At 40.8% G+C, this 24,615-nt stretch overlaps 1 protein-coding gene across 5 annotated transcripts in view; it reads left to right on the forward strand.

Annotated features, from left to right (window-relative positions):
• Positions 1–22,389, forward strand: part of CHRDL1 (chordin like 1) — a 641,585-nt gene extending 619,196 nt beyond the window's left edge. For all 5 annotated transcript variants that reach the window (XM_085608178.1, XM_085608181.1, XM_085608180.1 and 2 more), the window contains 3 exons: positions 7,238–7,405; positions 11,114–11,203; positions 21,185–22,389. In XM_085608178.1, the coding sequence (XP_085464304.1) occupies positions 7,238–7,405; positions 11,114–11,203; positions 21,185–21,315 (389 nt within the window). In that variant the 3' untranslated portion in view covers positions 21,316–22,389. The remainder of the gene's footprint in view (positions 1–7,237; positions 7,406–11,113; positions 11,204–21,184) is intronic.
• The last annotated feature ends 2,226 nt before the right edge of the window (positions 22,390–24,615 follow it).

Below are 24,615 nucleotides of genomic sequence, written 5' to 3' on the forward strand. Positions count from 1 at the left end.
CATTTGTGATTTATTTAAGGAGGGAAGATCAAAATCTTAAATGTGTTTTAGCTGGTTCAAAATCACCATCAACTAATCCAACTAAATGATCCATTGATCACGTGGGAGGAGTACCTTGATGTTTAGGATTGAGATATGTAGGTGTAAGGATATTAGTGTATAGATATGTAATATAACTTTTCTTCCTATAGGTTATAAGGTATTCCTTTCATGTCAGCGCATGAAACACTCATCTCTCCTGTAAGTGCAGACCAGTGTTAAATGATGTGGGAATGTAGGTGTTATGGGCCCCACCAATGACTGCATGAGTGAAAGTGTTAATGTGATATCTGGTCTGTGACGAAGGGAGGATATTTGGTACGGGTCTTGTCCTGTTCCCCGTTACCCAGGTTTCCGCGCTGCAACAGAACACTTAAGGATTAAGGGCCAGATGTATTACCATTGGAATTTGTGACTCGTAAATTGTGACAAATTGCGAGTCGCAATTTGCGAGTTGTAAAATCCAATGTACAACTGTCTCAGACACTGTTTGCGATTCCCAATGTGGTCGCAAATGGCATGCCTCATGAATATTAATGAGGCTGTCGCAATTTGCGACCCCATTGGGAATGGCTGGCACTCCCAGGGATGGTGGTCTGCTGGGGTCAGCAGACCACCAGGTCTGGGACTGCTTTGTCAATAAAGCCGTTTTTTAGGTCTCGCCTACGCAGCACGCATGTGCTGCATAGGAGGGGACCGTTAGTAATCGATTCCCTTTTTCTGCCAAAAATGTGCATGCTTTGCGTTGCTTTCAATGGCAATGTGTGCACATTTGGCGATTACCTTGCGGGAGTGAGCTTTGAAACCATCTGTTTGTAATTAACAGGCGGTTCCTGCTCGCTCCCGCAAGGGAAACAGGCGCAGGCCCCCTCCGTTCTCCCCTCCCCCAGAAGATAGTATGGATGATAGGTGGCCTAAATTGAATTTAGAGAAGCTCCAACATTCCCATTAAAATTAGCTTCTTTTTAGATTTATTTGTAAATTAAATATTTCATTTTATGTTAATGAATAATTGTTTCCGTATTTTTGTGTATTGTTTTGCGGTTCAAATCATCAAAATTGCTTAGGCTGGTGTCCGTGTATTCCAATAATAACTCACTGGTGGTCCCTGGATTCCAGTAAAGATTAAGTGGGAGTCCACAGAATTCAAAAGGTTACGAACCACTGAGTTATGTGATTGTGAAAGGTTTTAAGCCTTTTTTCTTTAACGGTGACACAAGTCCTATACCACCGCTGATCACCAATGTTAGAAATTGGGTTTCTGGTTGACAGGGGTTAGAGCCCTGGTCAAGCAGTAACCATAATCAGGCTAAACTTGAAGGCAATGTATAAAGTATTTTTGCAGCACTTCAAACAGTAACACAGTGAAACCATCACACAAAAAGATCCCACGCCCGGTTAGAAAAAGAGAGCTTAATTTAATCAACTAAACAAGACCAAAATGACAAAGATTTCAGTCAGTAGAACCGTCATTATTAATTTTTAAAGAATACACTGCAAAATAGCGCCTAAAAGCATAAAGCACTGACCGCGACTATCTGGTGCGCTGAAGTGGGTCAAAGTCAAAAGTTCAGGCTGACAGCGATGGAGCGCGGGTCAGACACAGCCCAGATTAGTCCAGCTGAAGGTTTATCTTAAAGCGCGATGAACAGTCGAGAAGGCAGGTAAGTTCATGAACAGGCTTTATTTGCATACAGGATGCCCCTTGTGACCTTCAGCAGTTGTTCCACCACCAGCCAAGTCACAACTGACTGTTGTGGAACTCCACCGCGTTCGCATGAATGTAGAATCCAGTTATGGGTTTCACATTCCTGCCTCACGCAAGTATAACACATCTCCTTTCCTTATCACAATAAAAGTTGGCTAAAAAAAAAAGAAAACTGAATAAATGGTGAAATAAAATATGCAACTTAACCGTGGTACAAATAAACAATGGTCTAGGAACATGGTAACAACTGTAATTCAAGTAAGAACATAATCACCAAGATATCCTGGAATATGGGGAACTCGCCCTCTCCTACTCCTTGTCCTTCCTCCTGTGACGTCATTGTGACCATCATCATCATTGGTATCCCCGTATCTAAAGGGATTGCATTAGTGTCCAAGCTCATAGGAGATGAAGAGGTAATTTCACCATCTGACATCATAATGGGGACACCAATAGGAGACTGAGTTTTGTTTTTCACCACAGCAACATTGTTCTCACCTTTTTGATACAATGCTACCCTCCTATAGTTCCACCTCTCACCATTCTCTAACACTACAACATGATGAAGCCTGTACCCCTCGGAATGGTCCTTTGGACTTTGACAATCATCCACCACATCTCCCACTCCTCAGTTTCACCCAATCGCCATGACCAATACGTTGAGCAAGCTTATCCTCTTGAACAGGCACCTGGTGATGAAACCCATGAACTGACTCTTTGATACATGCGGGAATCAACTTTAGAGCTGGTGTCCTCCCACGCTTAGAGGAACAAAATGTTCACCTCTCATTATTACTGCATCAGCAACCACTGACAACTCATCCAGGAGTTTTACGTAAGGCTTTACTCCGAGAGGCACAGTACTCTCTCTTCTGCTTCCTCGCAACACGAAATTCTTCACCTCTTAATTACATCTCTTTAATCCATACACTGTTTGCGATGGCATTGGCACCCACAGCACTCATTATATCCTGGACTGTAGCCACAGCACCTTCACTTTCCTTGGCCTCTACGGAAGGCCCATCCACTTTTTGCCACTCCTGAGATAGCCCGCTTGAATGTTCCTCCACCCCTCAATGTGCTCCACATTGTAACAGTATTCTTGTAATCGATCAGCCAACCTGGCAAGTCTGGCGCAACATTTACTTGTCCACCTTTTCAAAAATTCTTTCAAAAGATCTGATCGTAACACAAACTTTGTACCCCAAAGAAAAGTTCTAAAATATTCACAAGTCCATCCAGCTGCCAAAGTCTCCCGCTTGATTACAGAATAGTTCCTCTCAGAACTAGTCAAAGCTCTGGTTCTCTCATGATCCCCATGCATTTGTTCCAACACTGCACCCAGTCCAGTGGCACTGGCGTCTACTGTTAGAATTTACTTCAATTTAGTTTTGAAAGGTGTGAGAATATCAGCTTCACAAACTTCCTTCTTGATGGTGTAAAAGCAAGAGTGTTGAGATTCTCCCCACACAAATGTAGTTCCTTTCTTTAAGAGTATTAATAAAGTTTCCATCTTGTCTGAAAACCTCTGTACAAACTTTGAATAATATTCAATGAGACCTAAAAACGATCTCAACTAGTCTTTGTCACTAGGTGTGACCTACCTTGATGGAATCCAGCAAATTCTCATTAGGCCTAATTCTTTCCACAGATATGTCATAACCCAAATATTCCACACGGTCAACTAAGAATGTACAGTTTTCACGTCTAAGCAACAAAGCTGCCTCTTTTATCTTATGCAAGGCCTGTTTCAAAACTAAATGATGTTGTTCAACAGTACTTCCAAACACAAGAATGTCATCTTGAAAATAAATTATATTGGACGTGTCTTTATGCAGTTTACTCATCATATGTTGAAAGACGCTCGCAGCACAGCACAGTCCAAAAGGCATTGAGGTCTGATTTGGGGAAATACTTCCCTCCGCTCAAAGCCAAGATCAGTTCATTTATGTTTGGTAAAGGATCCGTGTCCATCACCACATTTTATTGAGTGACCTCAAGTCAATGCAAAATCTAAGTTTACGGTCTGGTTTTTCAGCAAATACTACCAGAGAAACCCACATTGAGCTTTCAATAGGTTCTATCACCCCAGATGATACCACATCTTTGAGCAGATCCCTAACAGCTTCTCGGGCAACCAGAGGAATTCTACAGACCTTGTGTTGCACAGGTACAGCATCAGGTCTAAGTGTGATCTTGTGCACGTACCCTTCCAAGCATCCCAACTCCTCTCGAAAGACTTCCTTCGCTTATTCTAGTATGTTCCTTAACCCAAACTCTTCAATAACCATCACTTGAATGACAGCTCTGGGATTCACCACAATACACAGGTCATATTGATGCATCCATCATAAAATGGGTGGACCACCCATCGCCACATAGACCTTTCCTTGAGTCATCCTCCAACCGAACTCTATAAAGGGCTCCATGTAACCTAACAAGTTTATGAGATCCCCTTGGTACCCCCCAGGATTGATATCCTTCGGAGCTAGCTCTCCTCCAGACCATTGCTTGTGAAATTCTACTTTGGGAATGATGGTGCACATGGATCTTGAGTCTACCATTAATTGAATCATCCTCCCATAAATCACAAAATTCTCCTTTGGTCTGTTTTTCCTTTCTTGCTCCTCACCCAAATCTCCTACACTTGAAATCCTGTCTTTTTGTTCCACAAGAACATAGTTATCTTCCACCATGACTACACTTGGTCTCCCTACCTGTTTGCATACTGCCACAAAATGCCCTTTACGACCACATTTCCTACAGGTTTTATCTAAGCAGTGTGGAAGCACTACCGCATCTATAACATGATCTAGACAATTGTTTAGACCTTGACTGAAAAAGGTTTGGTTTAAGTACAGCAACCGAATCCAAGTCGTCTCAGATGACTGTTGAGACATCCCCACTCGCACTCTCCATTTTGTCCATCTCTCACATACAGTGCTGAGATTGCTCTACTACTTTGGCAATGTCTATTGCAGCTTTGTGGAAAGGGTTTTTGGCTGCCCATAACCGTTCTTGTTTCTTTTATTGCACCTACAATTGACAATCAACTGTTCACGAACCAATTCGTCCTTCATGGCTCCAAACTTGCACTTCAGTGAGAGTTCCCTTAGTTTGGAGACAAAGCCATCTATAGATTGATCATCTGCCTGCTGTTGGGTGTAAAACTTATAACACTTCATGACTAAATTTACGTTCCTTAGCAGACCTGAGTTCTAGTCTTTTCTTTGCTTCTACAAAAACATTTTCAATTGGGTCATCATTTGGTTGAGTGGCAAGTGGTAATTACTTAAATATATGTTGTCCCTCTTTACTCAAGTTATTTAGAAGTAAGGTTTTTTTTCCTAGATGCACTAAATCTCACCACATCCAAGGCTTCCAGGTACATTCCAAACATAGTTAGCCAATCAATTGAAAGGGGACATAGTGAGGACTAGAATATTGGGGAGATACAATGGCACCGTGTGATCACATGTCTAAAAGAAAAAATGAATTGATGGTAGTGTGCAAATCACTGAAGAAGTAATTTGCAAAGTGAATGTGCAAATCACTGATTAAAATATGAAGGCTTGTAGTGTTGAGTAGGTTGAAGCAAGTAATTGATTACTTGTATGATGTGCGAGTTCAAATTACGGTTTGCGAGTCACCGAGGAGTAATTGCCAACTTGTATAACAATTATCTCAAAAGCTGTATAAAGTTGTAGTCTGGGTCTTAAAACGGGTGTGTGAGTCATGGAAAAATGATCAGCCGAGGAAGTGTTCTGATCACTGAAGAATCGCTTGCCATGCAGTGTTAATTAAGGTATGCTGACTTAAAATGGCTGCGGGCTGTAATAATGCAACTCCTGAGGTTCGGAACATATTCAAAATGGCCTGCACATCGGGCTGTTGAGCATGATCTTTGAAGGTGGTGGGGGTTGTAATGGAGCGTGGTGACGTAGCACGTACAGCAGTGTTCACGCGTCACGCTGAGAGCTCGCAATTCACATGCGGTTAGGTCCACCGCTGCCCTCAAAATGCCCAAATCTTGCCTTAGGTATGCGGTGGTAAAGGAAGTCCTCGCTGCAGTAATTCTCAGTCGGATATTTCCTTTCCATACAAAGGCAAAAGCCCGGGATGATTGCATGCCGAGCTCGCAACCATCACCTGGTCTTTGTGTCCCAGGCAATATGTTTCATTCCAGAAAAAAAAAATCCATCATTGTTCTTTTGGCAATTGACCAAGCAAGAGGTCTGCTCCATGAGACAGCTGAATTGTTTTGCTGTATGAATTTGGTTCTTGAAATGGGATGCCAACTTGTTGGTCAGCTTGTGCAGTATGTGGTGTTTTTCATATTTGTTATTGTATATCACTTGTGCCAATAAAGAAATCACTCACACTAATCGATTCGCAAGTGGATCACATACTACCACCATTCACAAGCACCTACACATGCACATACCCATTCACAGCATGTATGTGCAAATAAACATACATGTATGCATACACCTGTGTACCAAACATTTAATAAACATTGCAACAATGACATCGGCTGAAGAAACACAAAGGGCTCTGTGGATCCTGGAGGCATGAGGGAAGGAAGGGCTGGTGGATATTCCTGACGCCTTCTCTCATTGGCTGACATTGCCAGGGGCCAGCCAATGAGAGGACCTTCTCTAACTCATCATAGAGTGGGATAGTGTCAGTGAGAGTTGCTGACCATACTCCACTATGTGACATGGCATGACTGATTAACAGTCAGCCCTAGGCACTTCAGGACTTAAACGTGATGCGCTCAGGTCTGAGTCTGTTAGTGATGCTCCCCCTTACGATGAGCAGGAGGCTCTCTCAAGACTTTGCCGGGCTGATGAGGTAACATCCCCAGGGCTGTGAAATCTTCAGTCTAGCAAAGCTTGGCTCAGACTGCCAGGCTTATGCGTATCAGCACTTAAGCACATGTAAATCGCTTGGTTGCCTGAACCAAACATGATGAGTATCTGTCAGACTAACATTTACTCAGCCTGACACACACTCATCATGCAGGGAAAACAGAGGAGGGGAAGATCGCTAGGCCATGTTGGTTCAAACGGGTTTTGGCAAAATCTATAATTTTATGTGTCAAACATACGAATCGACATTGGTGGACTGTAGATTGTTTGCATACATTAGAGTATTTCAAACAGAAATATGCTAAACAAAATGACATTGTAAATATTAACAAAATCAATGGCACTGTTTCCTTTTGGATGCAGAAGTTCTTATAGAAATTAAACATCATAAGATGTTGGAAATGTACAATATTATCACTGAGTATTTCATTTGGTTTTTAGAACTTTTTAGAATGTTACATTTGGATTCTCTTTCCTATGAGGTTTTTTGTATGGCCATGAAAAATACTTATTTAACATAAACCTTGTATTTGGTATTTGAATGAAGGTCTACTAGCTGATGTATGTGCCATTTATTGTTGGCACACAGTTGTGTTGACTAACATTGCTTTCATTATAGAGGAAATGCCTGGTCAAAATATTGGAAGCAAAGACATATTCTGCGGTGAAGAAACCCTCCCTGTGTATGAATCTATCCTCCTGGAAGAAGGCGACATGGTCAGAAAAATAGCTGTAGAGACACAGAGGCCACCACAAATTGAAATTCATGTGTGGAAAATTCTGAAAGGTATTTGTATAATGTGTGGTGTTATAAATATCAGAGTGTGTGGAGAGGAACCTGTTTTTTTTCACTTGCACTGAGAGTCCACTCCTCTCCTAATTACCAACACAAATCACTCCAATCTCTTTTCTGCTCCTGTTTATACCATCCAGGCAAAGTAATTACATAGCTCTTTTGCTATACAAACTCAAGCAATCTGTCACTAACTGAAGGTGAAAATGCCATTGTTTCATATAAGAACAAGTTTCAGTGCAAAATTACCTTAACAACTTCAGTCCTATCTAAGAAATACCCCTACTAACAAATGTTCTTGAAAGTTATGTGGACTGACAGTTTAATCCGTTCATCAGCATCAGTGATATCTTTGATAATCTACAATCAGGACATAGGTCAGAATGAAGCGCAGAGACAGCCATGTTGTAAATTAGTGATGATACTTTGCACATTCTTGACAAAGCAGATGATTACCTGCAGATCTTCTTTGCCTGCTGTGTATGAGGAGGTCAGTCACAACATTTTAATTGTAATCCTTACATGAGTTTACATGGCAAAGTCATCAGTCGGTTTACCTCTTACTTTACCCAGCGTTCACAACATATAAAAATAGGCAACTCTCCATCAAACTAGGAGCCAGATTGACAAAAGTTTTGCATATCCCATGTGCCACGCAAGGGGCGCAGGGTGACGCAAAATCTAAAAGGAGAATTACCAAGCCATGCAAGACCACCTTGAATGGCGCTGCATGGCTTGGTAAACCTAGAGTGACGCAAGGAAGCTCAAGTCGCTGCCTTGCATTACTCTGCCCCAGAGAGGCATTCAATGGGTGGAGTGTTGGTGTTCCCATGCTTCCATCCATGGATTTTGATGCATTCCCAGATTTACATCAAAATGCTGCGCCTTTCGAGGGGAGTTGTAACAAGGAGAACTATATATACTTCTCCTTGTTTTTCCTCTTGCTATATGTGTGGCATTCTGTAGCACACATAGAAAGGGGAAAAAGCCTTAAGGTAAGGCGTCCTTTACTGCACAAAAATAAGCCTGCCTGCAATGGAGGCACCCTTGCACCATAACGCATTCCTCCTCTCTCCCTTTCACGCAGCACAGCAAGGTGTCTTGCTGCATTGTGTTGTGTGGAATATTGATAATTCACACGATTTCTACAATGTTCTACTTTATGTTACCTCCCCAAGGCTCCATTCTTTCTGCCTCTCTCTTCAACTTTCACCTTGAACCAACTTTGTCATTTTACACCAGCAACATGTTGATGATGCTCAACTTTATAAAAATAGCTCTTCCCTAGTGCTACGTCATACCCTCAAAGTTTGGCATACATGTTATTCTATAACCAAAACTTAATGAGTCAGAAAATTCAGTTTCTACTCTACCCTTACACAGCAGTCTTGGCTTGATTCCCTATCCTAAAGAGAACTAAATAACTTTGTTTCACTTTTAACAAACAGATAATTAAGATGGCTAAAATATACAGTATTAAAAACCTTCACCCCAGGACAGTTACCCAAATAGGTAGTGTGCCATTGGTTCTGTACATACTTGACTATGTATTCTCCATTTTCACTATGACTCAGTCCTTCCCAGCCTGTCCATCCTGTAGTTCTCAGCACACTCGCAGCTAGGATAGCATCAGACTCAAGCCGAGCCAAAGGAGTGAATGAAAGCTTAAGCTAGACAACTGGTCTTCTTCATCATCTTACCCAGGATCTGGAACAACATCACTATTTGAATCAAGATTGCCCATATCCTTCTTCGATTTAAGAAAGAGATAAACCTCTTAAAAAGAAACTACTTTGTGGTACAAAAAAAATAGCCACTTTCCTTCAGAACCTACAATTGCGATTAGAATCTATTTCTGACTTTATCCCTGACCTACCTAGACCCTGAAAAGCCGTCCCCAGCTGTTGGGCCAAGTTTCCACTATACAAATACCACATATTTGGCTCCCTTCTTACCCGTTGACTGTATCCATGTGCAATGCTCTAGGTTTGCGCTTTAGAAATACCACAGACATACTTATATACCTACATACCTAAACATGTGATGACAATTTCCATTTTGGAATTCAATTTAATTCTAGAACGTACCATGGTGTGATATGTGCATGCACATTTTTCGGTTTTCAGGCTAAATCGTCTATTCCATTGGAAGTTCAATTTATCTAATTTGCCTTTCATCCTTACTTTGAAGTAGATGGCATCACAGAGCATTATTTAGAGTTTTGCAGAGGAGATAAACTATCACAAATGTAACGGATACCCCATCCACTGTATTACAAATGCCACAGGTGTTGAATAGGAGATCAGTCAAGTCTGTGATGAAGTATCCCATCACCAAAATCTAAATAAGCCCTAAAGTCATTAATGAAGCCAGAAAGCTTTATTACTTTTTTAGCTCACATACAATAGGCTTGCTGATTTTAGCACCTGGATACCCTCTCGAGTGATTAGTGCGCTATACAAATCTAAACATTATATAACATTCTCACAATGGTTTGGTAGTAGATAATTACCCAGCGAAGTTAGCATTTCTATACCTTTGACTTTAAGCTACGGATTTAAGACAGGTACTTGTACCCAGTTGAACCTGATCATAAGGGTCCCAGATTTCTATAATTGAATGGCCTCATTACACCTGCAGAATGGTCCTAATACCGGCTGCATGCAAAAGCACTGGAGTCACCTCAGACTAGGGCCGGACTGGCCGTAGCGATCACTGGGCATTTCCCTGGTGGGCCAGAAGGATGGGGTCACGTTTTGGACCCATGGGGGCAAGTTTTGTTACAGGTGGCCAGTTTTGCAGCTGTGCTGCAATATTGGCTGCCTGTAACAAAAGCGTGAGTGGAGCTTCCCAATACCACTCGCAACCCCCCACCCCTTAGGGGGCTGTCGAGCGTGTTTGCCAGGTCTGGTTTCAGTTCCCAGTCTGGCCGTGCCTGTGACAAGTGCCATGTGCATCAGGGTCATTTTCCACACAGTCTTTTGGATTCCATTTTAGTTACTCGATTAGATTTGTAAAAAGAATGTGGAATTAGGAGTGTCCACATTTAGGAATAGGTTTGCTAATATATTCCAAATGTAGGCTTATCTGGATCATAGTCCTTTAAAATTAGTTTAGAACCTGAAAATATTATATAATGCATCATTATCCATCCAAACAAAATCTGTAGTAAATAATGTTATCTAACATGATCTGGTGGTATTGTCTGATAATAACATCGCATCATGTTAGAACCTGCAGTAAACGGATATGCTGCAAAAAGTACAACCTCCATTAAGAGTGACAAAGCGACCGAATATTGTGGGGTAATCAAAATAATTTGATAAATGTAAATTCAATACAAGCAACATTTTAATAACTATGCAAATATAGTAGCATAAACAATGTGATTAATACAACATCAGAGTAATTGTTTTGTAGTTCAGTGAGTGAGTCTGAAAGGGTCAAGTATTGTCTTGCCTAGATGTTGTATGTCTGCTTGTTCTGTATTTCACTGTGGGATACTCCTCTTTAAAGGGTTTCAGTTGTGATGTGAGCTCCCCACTTTCCAGAACAAGAAATAGATCTTCATATTTACAGTATATATAGCTAGTACGTGGTTTGCTCCAAATTATTGATATTGTATCTCAGTTGGGAAAATGAATGATTAAATGTCGCTGTTTATATTGCAATTATATAGTCTTGTGTTATTCTTTGTCATAGGTGTTTTAAACCAATTTTACATTGAAAAAATATCGAAAAGGGAATTTGAAGAGCGTCAGGAATTCAAACAGATAACAAGAACAACCCCAGGTAATTGTCACCATGTCTCTTCTTAAGACCCTTATCAACTCATACTAATTTACATTCAATGTTATCAGGATGTTTTATACTGTAAGTCTTTTTTTCACCAGCATTAGAATTCACATAGAAAAATATTTCTTGAAGAAATAAGAGTTTATTGGTTAAAATATACATTTCCTGAAAAAATAGGCTTATTTGCAGGCTGCATACATGCACATATACGTGTGTGTATGCATATGTTTCTCTATATGTATGTGCACTTAAAAAGACATTTTTGAAGTGCAGTTATAATTGTGAAACAAAACCAAAAAAACTATGAAATTCCCCAGTTGTGGTTAGCTTCGCAAACCATGAAAACCATGCGATACACTTTACTTCTGAATTTAAAGAGATTTTCAAGGATTTTTAAAAATTCATCAAGGTGTTATGTGCAAAGCTAACTATTCTTCATACTCAAATCATATGTTTACTGCAGGGCTTGAAAACCCTAAATTAGATACTTGGAGCGTTTAATTCCATAATGCAAACATTTTAGAAGATGCATGGATAATGTATTGAAATGTACTGTATGATATTTCTGAAAGGAAACATGAAATGTTTGAACAAAACCAGAATCATCCCGAAGATGTGCCAAAGGACACTGAAGTTGGGATATTTCATGATGTCTTGCAAGGAAACTGGGAAAAGAATACATAGATGATACTCATGGATTATTGGTCTTAGGCACTGACTTTGTGTATTATGAAACATTGCAGCTCCTAAAAATAAGTATAAATAGCGTGTACAGATGGAGAACCTAGTCATAATGGCCTACCTCAAGGTATTTTTAAATTGTAACAGATTTCTGGTAATTTGTAGATGCCAAATCAGCCTTCGATATTGTTCCAAGAGAGGTATTATTGGAACAATTGTATTGCTAGGACATTCCAGTAATACCTTTCAGAGTCATACAAGTACTTTACTCAAATATTGGATACGAGTGAAGGTTGGAGAGGGTCAGTCAATCGCTGCCAAGATATGCACTATAGCAGATTTAACACAAGGTGTCTTGGCTCCCCTTCTCTTTAACTTTTATATCACGGATCTAAGTATAGCATTGAACAACCCAAACACACAATCGCCCAAGATGGGAGCACAACAAACCTCGTCTTTATTATACCCGGATGATCCTATTTTGCTAGGCAAAACTCTGGTTCAGTAGTAAAGATTGATAATGTATTTATCTAACTACATAGCTGTAAATGAAATGTAGATCAATTTGAATAAAACAAAGTTTTCTGTCTTCGATAGAAAAATAAGTAAACCTGGCTCTTGGTGATTGAAAAAGAAAAAGATTGATATAGAAATGGACTATAAATATCTTGGCATAATATTTTATAATCAAAGTAATTTTTTCAGACGTCAACCTCATATAAGAACTGAAGCATGAACCCCAGGGAATGCATTCATATCCCTTTTAAAGAACCTCTGCGGTACATCATTGGAACCTATTGTAATGGTCAAACTTTTCTTATTTATGCCTAGTCGCCCCTCCTGGGGAATGGGCCTTCAACCAGGACTCTTCAGCTATTCCAGTCATGGGCTTTTCTTTCATTCTGACTCCAGGTGTAACCCATCTCTTTTACAGTCAGCTATCAAGGCCTTGGTGCCAGGTGTTTCTTGGCCTTTCATTTTTCCTTTTACCTTGCGGGTTCTAGGTCAGGGCTTGCCTGGTGGTGTTTGATGCGGGCTTGTGGAGGGTGTGACGTCTGCAGCCCCAGCATCTTATTTATGATTTCTTCATGGGCAGCATGTTGGAAAGTCTGATGCCATAGGTCATTGTTGCTGATGGTGTTTGGCAAGCGGATTTGGATGATTTTCCTCAGGCTGGTATTGATGAAGGTCTAGACTTTGTTGGTGATGGTCACTGTTGTCCTAAAAGTTTCTGCTCATACAGAAGGACCCATGTTACATTGGTATTAAAAGGCCTGATCTTGGTTTGCAGTGTAAGGTCCTTGAAGTTCCAGATCATCTTTAGCTGAATTAAGGCAGCCTTGCGTTGCCAATTCTTACCCTGACCTTGGTGTCTGTGATGCTCTGCTGGTCTATGATACTACCCAGGCAGGTAAAGGCCTTAAACTATTCCAGTGCATCGCTTGCAAGAGTGACTGCAGTTGTGGTGGCTGTGTTAGCTTTCAGAACCTTGGTCTTTCCCCTCTGAGTGTTGAGGCCAATTTATGCTGATGTGTCTGTCACCTTGTCGGTCTTCTCTTGCATCTGCAGATGGGTATGGGAGAGTAGGGCCAGTTTGACTGCAAAGCCTGGGCCGTCGAGCTGTGTCCAAGGTGTCCACTAGATGCCATTTCTTCTCCTTGCTGTGGATGTCTTAATGATCCCAGCAGGAACAGAAAATGTGAGAGCACACAACCCTGGCGGACTCTGGGCCTCACTTGGAAGTCTTCTGCGAGTTATCATCCATGGACTATCTTCTAAGTCATTCTCTTGTAAGAGTTCCTGATGATTCTTACGAGTTTATCTGGCCCAATATAGTGGGGGAGGAGTTTCCAAACATCTCTCTGTTCATATTATCGAATTCTTCTTGTAGTTGAAGTAGACATAGAGAGGGGAGTTCCATTCCATCGACTGCTCAATGATGACACGGAGTGTTGCACAAGATCTATCTTTGCAGAAGCAAGCTTGCTGATCTCACAATTGAGCGTTGACCTGTTCCTTCATTCTGCTCAAAATGACTCTGAACATTTTGCCTGGGATTAATAGAAGAGTTATCCCTCTTTAGTTTGTGCAGTTACTCAGGTCAGCTTTCTTGGGGAGTTTGATGAGATATTCCTCCTTCCAGTCTGATGCCACCTTTTCCTCTTTCCAGATCTTTCAAAAAATGGGGTGAAGCATAGCCACTGATGTTTCAATGTCTGTCTTCAGTGCCTCCGCAGGATTGTTGTCGGATCCTGCTGCCTTCACATTTCTGAGATGTTTGATGGCTTGCTGTATTTCTTACTTGGTTGGTCTGCTGTAGTCAATAGGCAAGTCCTTGTCAGCTGGCTGTATGTCTGGTGGAAACTATGCATGGGCTGGTTCAGCAGCTCTTCAAAGTGCTCCATCCATGTTAGTTATCTTCATTAGCTATGATTGTCTTCCAAGCTTTGTTTTTAACAGATCTTTCTGGCTTGCTGTATCTGATGGAAAGTTTCCTTGTCATGTTGTAGAGTTCTTTCAGGTTTCCATGACTTGCTGCTTCCAGGGCTTCTGTGGCAAGACCATCAATTAATCTTCCCTTGTCTGTTGTTAAACTTCTCTGTGCTTCCTTGTTAGTTTTAGTGTATTTACCGTGAGCTTTTTCTTTTTCTGCTCTTGTTTGGCTGGTGTTCACTGTAGCTTTCTTTTTCTTTCTCTCTTGGATTTTGCAGAGAGTCTTGGTGGAGATCCAGTCTTTATGCTGGTGTTTCTTGGGACCCACTACCTGCTGGCAGGTTGATATCACTGCTCTTTGATCCTTACCACTGACTTTCTACTGGGTCTCTGTCAATCTCTAGTTCTGACAGGACTTGAAACTTGTTACTGAAAGTGACTGAGTATTCACTCAGTTTCTGTGCATCTTTGAGGAGGGTGGTGTTATAGCACTGGTGTTGGTTTGTTGGTTCCATCCATGCTTTCTTCATTTCTTCAGCTTTAGCTTTAGCCTGGCTACGTCATGGTGATGGTCCAACGCCACATCCGCTCTTCACATCACTCTCACATGTGGCAGGGACCTCTGAAACCCATTGGTAGTGCAGAAATTGTCGATCTAATTATCTGTTGAATGGTCTGGTGACACCCATTTTGCCTTGTATATTCTTTTGTGTGTGAATACACTACAACCTATCGCCAGATTGTTCAGGGCACAGAGATCTGTAAGTCTTTTACCATTCTCGTTCATGTTGCCAAGGCCATGCTTGCCGATGACTTCTTTGTATCCAGTGTTGTCGCGTCTAATCTCAGCATTGAGATCTCCCACCAGTATGGTGATGTCTCTCTCAAGGCATTTCTCTAGGATGGACTGTTCTTTTTCCTCTTCTTTGCTGTAATTTGTAGGTGCCTTGCACAGGATAACATTCATGTTGATTCTCCTTTTCTTTGTGCAGAAGGTCACTGCGATAATTCCAGGACTGTGGGCTTCCCATCCAATCAGAGCATTGTTGACTGCTCGCATTAGCATCACTGCTACTCCATGAGTATGTGGCGCATTCATGTCCTTGTGACCAGAATACAGCAGCATTCCTCCTGGCGCCAGTCTTTTCTGTCTGACTGTGTCCATCCGGCCTCACTAATGCCAAGCAGGGCAAGGTTGTATTTTTTCATCTCTGCTGCCACTTGGGCTGTCTTGCCTGTCTCATACATGTTCCTCACGTTCCATGTCCCGATGGTGATGGTCTTGGTCGAAAGCAGGTGGATCAGATTTGTGGCTTCCAGGGATCTCTGGCTTTCGCCACAATGTGCCTCCGTGAAGGAGATTCCTTTCTCCCCAAGGATGGAAAGTCTTTTAATCTTTTGATTGACGTTTCCGCAGCTAGGATTATTTTACATGGTGGCAGGGCCGGCTTTAGGGCGATGTGACCGGTGCCACCGCACCAGGTGCTGGCTTCCTGGGGGCGCCGTGTTTGAAAGTTTATTATGCTTTTGAAGCACCTGCTGCAGCGTTTCTTTCCGCCGGCAATTACCAGGCCTCACATAAATGTCAAGATAACTCGTGTGATTAATTATCTTCCTGGAGAGAGATCAGCATTTTGCATAGTTGAAGTTTTGACTTAGGTGAAGTTAGTGCAGAGGGTTAGTATGCCTGCTGCAAAGAACGTGTACCAAGTAGATTACAGAGTGTGTATGATGTAAACAGATCAGCAGGTTACTGCTTTCAAAAGAGGCATCCTTTTGTTACTTGCAATTTAGAACTTAAAGTCCTAATATAGAATAGTGACCTATTAACTTTCATCCAGAACTGCATACACACTGCAAAGTATACATTATTAGAACATTGATTAATGTTGCAAAAAGGGTTAATTTGGCTAGAAATCGATTATTAAAGAAAACTCCCAACTATGCTGTTTCTTTTTCGACTCTGTGTTTGTGCTTCTCCACACCAAGCACTCTTAAACTATACTGCCTACAAGTATAGATGACATGTGACTCCTACACTTTTAGTCCTTTGGCTTATGTAACATTTCCTATACACTGATTTACACACGTATGATTGATTGTCTCTGTGTAATGTGTGTGTGATACAAAGTGCTCGGACACCCTACACTGGTATGAGTGGCGCTATATAACTAATTTAATGCATCTGAGAGAGTGTGGTTCTGAAGACTTGGTCACTGTTAAAGGGTGCTAGTGAGAGAATCCATGGTGGTCATTGGGGGGGCGCCAACAAACATTGTCGTACAGGGCGCCACCAGCACTAAAGCCGGCCTGCATGGTGGGGTAGCTAGGACCACGTATAACCCTCCTCTTTCCACAGCTGGGCTTGGGACCGGCCATGGCGGAGTTCTAAAGGTCATAGGTATCGCATTTGTGTCAGCTTTAACATATAGATGAAAAGCACTATTGGGAAAGAAAACAAACTTACTTGACTTAGACACTAGCAGTATGTATAGATAATTTGTGACAGATAATGCCCAAGATTGTATCGCAAGCACAGATTAGATAGGAATTGTGTCGTATACTAAGAGCTGCACCTCCAGGAACATTAAACCATCTCATCTGGATAGAAATTATTCTTTCAAGAAAAAAAAATCCTTGGAAAATTTATTATGAAACAGCGCTGCAAAGCTTGCAACTGAAGGAACTTTCAGCTCTGCCAGAAAGTTTCAGTGTGTTCAAGAAATCTTTGAATAAATCTTCAATATTGCTTTACGTGTTCAAGACAAAATGGGCATTTGCAAGCTGTCACATGCTTGGATGACCAATAACACTTATGAAACTAACCACTGGCAGACTCATTTCTGCAAACAATTTTCAAAACATCTTAAATACAAATTGATGAACTACAGATTTGGCAGGCTTCCAGCTGGTGACTTAACCCCACCTTGAATAAAGCCATCTGATAATAATAAATGCAGGTTGTGCAATTACACAAATGAAACAGTTCTGCACAAACTGTGAACTGCACTGCTTTTGCAGAGGAACGGAAAAGTTTACTTCATGCCTTATCAAATTAGATGAGGATTCCCGCTTATCCGCTGTTAAACTGGATTTAATGCACATCTAAATAAAAGGTTTGTAAAAGTAATGGCAATTGTAAAAAAGAAACTTGAAGCAGCTGGAAAGTAATTTTAGTTGATTTCTTTTGCTAGGAATTGATAATTTATGCTACTAAAATGTCTTCAGTAGCACTTCATCTTCAGGGACCCACTAGTTTAATACTTGGGGTGTAAACTTTTTTTATTCGTTTGCAGTCTATTTGGGACAATTATTGTGCCATAAGAACATTTAAGATGCAGGAAAATACTTGTTGGACATTGAGTTAGAACCTACGATAACAGTTCACCCACATTTGCATTTTATTTTATGTAATCTAGTATAGCAGCCCAGACTTTTATTGGTGTAAATATTGCAAATGAGAAAAAACAATTATTATTTTTATATCCCTTTTACCAGATATTTTATAATATAATGGATTTGGAAATTGTAACTGTTTCAGTTAACTATGCAATAAATAATAATGTATGTATTTACTTTCAGTTGCATTATTATAAAGCACTGCTGTAGCAAGGAGGTGTTAGCGAGCCTTAGGATCCATACACAAATTTGTAAATGCTAGTCAAGTACTATTAAAACTCCTTTCTTGGATTTTGGCAAGGATGTTTTTCAAAGTTGTGTTTTACCAAAACCCTTTGTTTGAACATTTTTGGTAGGTAAGAAAAAATATGCCTTTTTGGGATTCCCAAACTGTGGATCGTGACCCTGTGGTAGGTTGCTACCAAGAGTCTGGTGGGACGTGAAAAAGCAGTAAATGAAGTTGCCTTTATATTTGGTATTTATCTTGTTACATTTGCTGTGCTTCAAAGATGGAGATCGAATGTCAGGCAATGTCTTCTAACAAATTGTTGCTTATTTTTCTAACACAGGGATTAGTGTTTTTTTTCTCTGACTGTGGGACTCTGAGGGAAGTTTTTTAATTGAGCTATGTGACAATCTTGCCGGGATACATAAAGTGTGACAAGAAAGGCTGGAGCATGTAAATTTATTGTAACACACAACAACATTGTAATACCTGTAAATGAACTGTACACATATTTTAGAATGTATCTGCAGTTAGGAGAGCAAACATGTTGTAAATGTTATTAATTCTGAAGTGTGATGGAAGCAAAGATATTAATAGGATCAAAACAAATCAAGACACTTTTACTGGATAATTTGCAAATGATATTCACTGAAACCCTATTTCTGTGTCCTATAAGGTAGTGAAATTTAAAGAGTATGTTATTTTGCTAATTCACAGTATTTTGTAAGCATGTCTACTACTATATTAAAAGATCACCATTGCCTCATGTGCGTTAATGATAGGTGGGTCGCGAACGCTTGTTGTTCTAAAAATTGGGTCATGGTCCAAAAAGGTTTGGAAAGTACTGCTTTAAAACGTGAGAAGATGGGGTTAATAGTTCAATCTGCACTTTTCTATGAGCTTCCGCTACCCATTTACTATAAAAAGAGTCTACTTCAAAGGAGTTCTTTCCTGAGCATTTAAATGGTTGGAGTAGCTATTATGTACCACAAATTAATGACTATGTAAAATAAGCTAAAATATGAGTTATTTTTAATTGTTTTAGAGAAAAACCCTCATCATGTTTAAACAAAGTATGTATTCATATTGAAAACAAATCAACTGTGCATTTATTGTGCTGATATTCCATACTTTTGTGAAGAAATGTTTAAGAAAACTTCACTATACAAGATGGATGAAGAAGTAGCCAAAATCCCAAGAAATTCACTGAACCCTAGTAATGAAGCAACAGAACCATCTACAAGCAGGATAAATGGATAACTAACATGAAATTATAATGCTCGTGGAAGCTACACAATCCTACTGGATAGGGAAGGATACATGGCAACTTTAGGTAGATATACAGGGACATATATTTCAAAAGTTCACACAATGCAGCAATCAAAGTTGCTGTGCTGCGCTATGTTGTGTGAACAGGAGAGAGCTGAAAGACATATTTTTCAAAAGTTCACACAATGCGGCAATCAAAGTTGCTGTGCTGCGCTATGTTGTGTGAACAGGAGAGAGCTGAAAAGTGCCATATATACTAAGATGTTGCACTCTCCAGCTCTCTTTAAAAATGTTTTTTTTTAAAAAAAGAACATTTTATAAGGATCCTCCTTTTAAGTACTTGACCCCCCACCCCTGGGACACCTAGGGGAGAGAGACCCTGTGGATACATAATATGCCTAAACATTGTAGTTTATTAGTTTGTAAGTGCACCAAACACCGAAGCCGAGTTTGGGCACAATTTGCATATTAAAAGCAGTCCCGCAACACAGGGCTGCTTTTAAACTGACCTCAGGCTTCAGCAGTGCACACTTGCAAATTCAGAAAGGTTGCTGGCCTCTAAATTGCCATGCCCTATTATATACTAGGGACTTAAAGGTAGTTTCAATCCCCCTGCCCTATTGTATACAAGGGCGTTATGGGGAAGGTTATGCAAATCATAGGGATACCCTAACCCATAGTGTACCCTAGTGTATGTAGGTGTTTTCATTGTATTCTAAGTGTGTCTTCCCCATAACACCGGCCCTGGGCCTGCCTAGCAGAGCCCAGGGTCCTCTCAGAGTTAGAAACCCAGCATCCAGGGGTCTCAAACGGGGCAACAAGTGGGGGAACACTGCAAACAGGTCCTGATTTCCAACTGTGGGTTTTACTATTCAATGGAAATCTGGATTTGCATTGGATAGAAACCCAAAGTAATACAATTACTTTGCATCCAGGGGTATTCAATGTGTGGTGCATTTGTGTTACCATGCATCCACCCGTAGGTTTTGACACAAATCCCTATTTACAAAGAATTGCAGACAAGGTTTAGTACCAAAATCCTACGCCTCCTCCAGGCAGGTGGAACAAGAATGGTGGAACAAGAATTTGTTTTTTCATTTCTCCTCGTTTTTCTTACTTTGCATGTGTTCTGCCTTGCCCAACACATATAGAAAGTGGGAAAAGCCTTTAAGCATAGTTTTAGTACAGGAAAAGATGCCTAGAGTACAAGTATATGCTTTAGAAAACGCAGACACCCTTCCAGTATGGCACATGGTTGTGTGTGTGTGTGTGTGTTGGCGGCGCATGTCTGCCAAAAGTCTGCCAGCACAGGGAGAGAGAACTGTGCACACTGCTCTCTCTCCCATTCACGCAAGATAACACAACACCTTTGGTTGTAACTGTGTAACTGTGGTTGCTGATCTGTTTTGTCTGACTTCCTGATACATCTGGCCCTGGGTTCATAAGAATAAATCTACACTTACCTCTATATACTTACCTTCATGATAGCTCCAACATAATTGTTTTGCAGGGGAATATTTGTAGAATTGTTAGAAGCCTATTCACATATGCATTTTAAAGTCGGTAAAGTAGTACTCCTGCTTTACATTTATGTACTTTTAAATACATTTGAGAATCTCCCCAAAGCAACTAAAATGGGAATAAAATAGGAACGTTTGAGGAATTGCCTTACAAAATCGGTACAAATAGAAAGGAGTGTGCACTTTCACTATTAAGAAGTTGGACGTCCAGGGTCAATTCACAAGGGCTAGTGAGAATATGTAAAAACATACTCCTGTAGTGTTACTTCCTCATAAATGCTTGTGCGAATCGACCCCGTAATAAACACATGTTTTCAAGAGAAACGCAAACCCTGGTGACTTTTAAACTAAAAGATTTGACCAATATTAATCACACAAAAAAGAAAGTTTATACATGAATGTATTACTGGGCTCCTTACAAACCCCCTCTGCTTTGTCTTTACTTTGAAGGCCAATGGAAAATCTTCAGTGAGGGCGAGGCTGAAATCAGCGAGCTGTGTGAGACCAGGGTGTGCAGGACAGAGCTGGAAGACCTGGTGAGGATTCTGTACCTGGAGAAGCCGGACAAAAGCCACTGCTGATGGGGATGGGAGTGGAGGAAAGAGAAGGCACAGGTGGAAAGAAAGGACGAATCTGCAGCTGGACTGCTGGTGGCCCCGACCTTTGCCGAAAACCAGAACTATTGAGCAGTCCATCCTAACATCTGTGCGGATAAAGCTGCTGATTCAAATATAGTGGCTTGTGAAGCCCATGGCTTTCAGTTCCATGAGGCGCTATATCCAATTTGGAAAAGCACTACAGCTTCCTGCCCTGCTACAACGCTTAAATATTAACCAAGTGTCTGGTTGGAGACTAATATATAGACTATAACAAGGGACACTCAATTTAAAAAAAGCCATTTATATAGCTTTTAAAGGTGTTGAGTCTTACAAAGTGAACGTGATATGTACAGGTTTCTCTAAAGCAAATGGATCAGTAATTTGTATCAAGAAAAGGAGATAGAAAAATCGACCAAAATGCTTAGATTTCTCACAATGTACAGCACATAAAAGAGTAGGGCAAAAGTTGAATGTTTCCGCAGGAATTTCCTTTGTTTTCATCATTCCTAAAGTGTGCATCTAATGCCTGATTTTACCGAGCCAAATGACCAGGCAAAAACTTGGTTGTACGCTCACGTAGAATTATGTCTAATGCTTCACTGCTTTCCTGACTTTGTACAGTTTCTCATAGAACATTCTAGATGCTCCTGGGATGCTGCTAATGTTGCAGAATCTCAAAAGAACTGAGGTGCGTATAGGTTTATGCACGACAAAATCACCGTACTAGTATATTTCTGCATACAGAAATAAACACCAAATTGCATTTGCACTGTGTAATTTTTTAGCTTTGTTTCTCCTCCATATTTTCGTAGATTTACTTTTACGCTTGACAGGATTATTCTGCCAGCATTTATAGTGTTAAAAACTCCTGGCAGTCAGGATTATGAATGCCCACAAACTTTGGCAAGTTTTTCAGATAGGGCCTCGCTGGTACACCCACAAACCTGTACATGTTAGAGGAAGTTTCCGGGTATTTTCTATTTGTCGGGCTGTATTATGACTTGGGTGTGGTTTACTCTTGAATTTCCTGGAATAAAATATTCCTGTTATAATGAATCTCTCTATATTGTTATCCATATAAATTGAGAGCTTTTAGTATTATCATCATATGCCTAGACATTATTCATTTTCACATCCCTCTTGGTATTTCCCTATTCCTGCCTTCCCCTGTTGACCCCCGTGTTCTATATGAATGGAATGCCCCGGCGTCTGCCCTAGAATGTTGGGGACAGAATGTTGGCCTTGTGGTGAAGTGACGTGGAGGTGTCAGTTGGTAAGTAAAGCCTCCTCCAACTGAATCCGGCGTTCTTCTTTAATAAGGAGGCTGTTAAAAGGAATAAAGCTTTGTGAAATAGGCCCATGTTATGTCTGAATCTTGAAAGTTCATGAGTAGAACACACCTAAATCTGAAGATAAGCACATCTACTCAGAAAACATGCATTGCGAATAAGGCCTTGAAATTCAGAAATATTGCACGCGTAGGAAAGGAGTAAACACAACTGCTCACAAAACACCTTTGTGAGTTAGGGCCAGATGCATCAAAGGGTTTTGTCCATTCTATGTCTATGGGAAAATGTGTTCGTAAATATGGCCTTAGTCCTTTACTGCAGAAGAAAAGCAGAAGTCCCATCTGAGCACATGCCATTTATAAAGTCGAAATCTCAGATTTCCAGACTGTGTTTTTGCACAACTTGCACTTAGGTTTTCGAATAATTTCATGATTTTTACCCTCAGTGTTGCTTCTGATTTGGTAATTTGTTGGAAATATGGATGCTTGTTTGAGTGCCTAGAGAAGGTAAGATTTTTCAGATGAAGGAAGGTCAACTTTTTTTCCGGATCACTTGGCCCATTTACAAAGACATTGCACTAAACTGCTCTGCATACTACAGATTGATTGATTTATGAGTTACAATTCTCGTTTTGTGCTGAAAACACCTATTCATATGTAAAAACATGCCAATATGGTAAAATATTATGTGCGAGCAAATCTGCATGGAGTGACCATCATAACAGGGAGGTAATTCCCACAAAAAAGCTATAACAAGAGGTGCTACCAACTGGATTACTATCTCAGGCGAGAGGAGAACGCAGCCAGGACAACAATATTTGTTATACAAAACCTGAATTAAAGTTAGATCTGGTGACTGAGTTTGGGAGGCCGGGGTCGGGGGGCAAGGAGGGTTGCATACATGGTGCTGACTGGAAATTGATGAAGCAGTTTTTTCTATTACAAAAGTTTCCAAAGTTTATTCTGCCAGGGATTCAAATGCACGGTAACTGTATTCTTAAATAAAGTAATTTCTGGAGTTTATTTTGTGGGACACAAACTAGTTACTTCTTTAAAGCGGAGATCAACCTCATTCCAGAATATCTACACAGTGGCACAACTCCACAACACATACAACACCATGACCACAATGCCACAACTGCTGTAATGCTGAGACGTGCTAGCAGCAAGCGTCAGGCGTGTTGTACCAATTAAAGCAACATTTAGACGTGTTCTTTCACTTTTAGTGAATCACTTGGATTTTGGTCGCAAAGCCTCCAGTTTTGTTTGCAAGTCAATTACCTGCATTATAGAGACCAATTGACGTAGGGGCCTTTTTATGACTAAGTCACGCAGCGCAGCATATCACCTTGCTGCGCTGCGCTGCGCTGCACTGCGTGACATGAAAAGGGCAGCAATGCGCAACATTAAGGCAGTACGGTATCCTTTCCCTTATGCTTGCACCCTTCTAGCAGCCGAGCGCACTTTCAAGGATGACTGTAGTGCAAGGGTGCCTGTGTTGCGTACAGGATTGTTTTTGTGCTGGAAGTGGCACCTTGCTGCACAAAAACAATCCTGGGAGGCAAATTCCTCTTTGCGTGTGTGCTGCAGAATGCTGCACACATAGAAAGAGGAAGAAACAAGAAGAATAGAGATATTTCTCTTTGGTACGCCTCCCCTAGAAAGGTGTAACATTTCGGCGCATCCCGAGGTTTACAAGTTCTTGTAAATATGGGGATGCGTCAAAATCCATTGGAGTTGCGCAGGAAGACTCATGCAACGCCCATGCAACGCCTTTCCCAGGACAGAGTAACACAGCACAGAGATTTGCACTGCATTACTCCCGATTTTTTAAGTCTTTTGAATCGCTAAATTTTGGAGATTTAGAGACTGGGTCACACATGTACCACATTGCGTTGTGCAAACATGATGCAAACCTCTCATAAGTATGCCCCTTAGTCCCTTGGAAGAGCAATGGCGTTTTGAGTGCTCTTCTTAGTCAAGGTTGGGTTTAC

Source organism: Triturus cristatus, chromosome 5_2, assembly GCF_964204655.1.
Source record: "Triturus cristatus chromosome 5_2, aTriCri1.1, whole genome shotgun sequence".
NCBI lineage: Eukaryota > Metazoa > Chordata > Amphibia > Caudata > Salamandridae > Triturus > Triturus cristatus.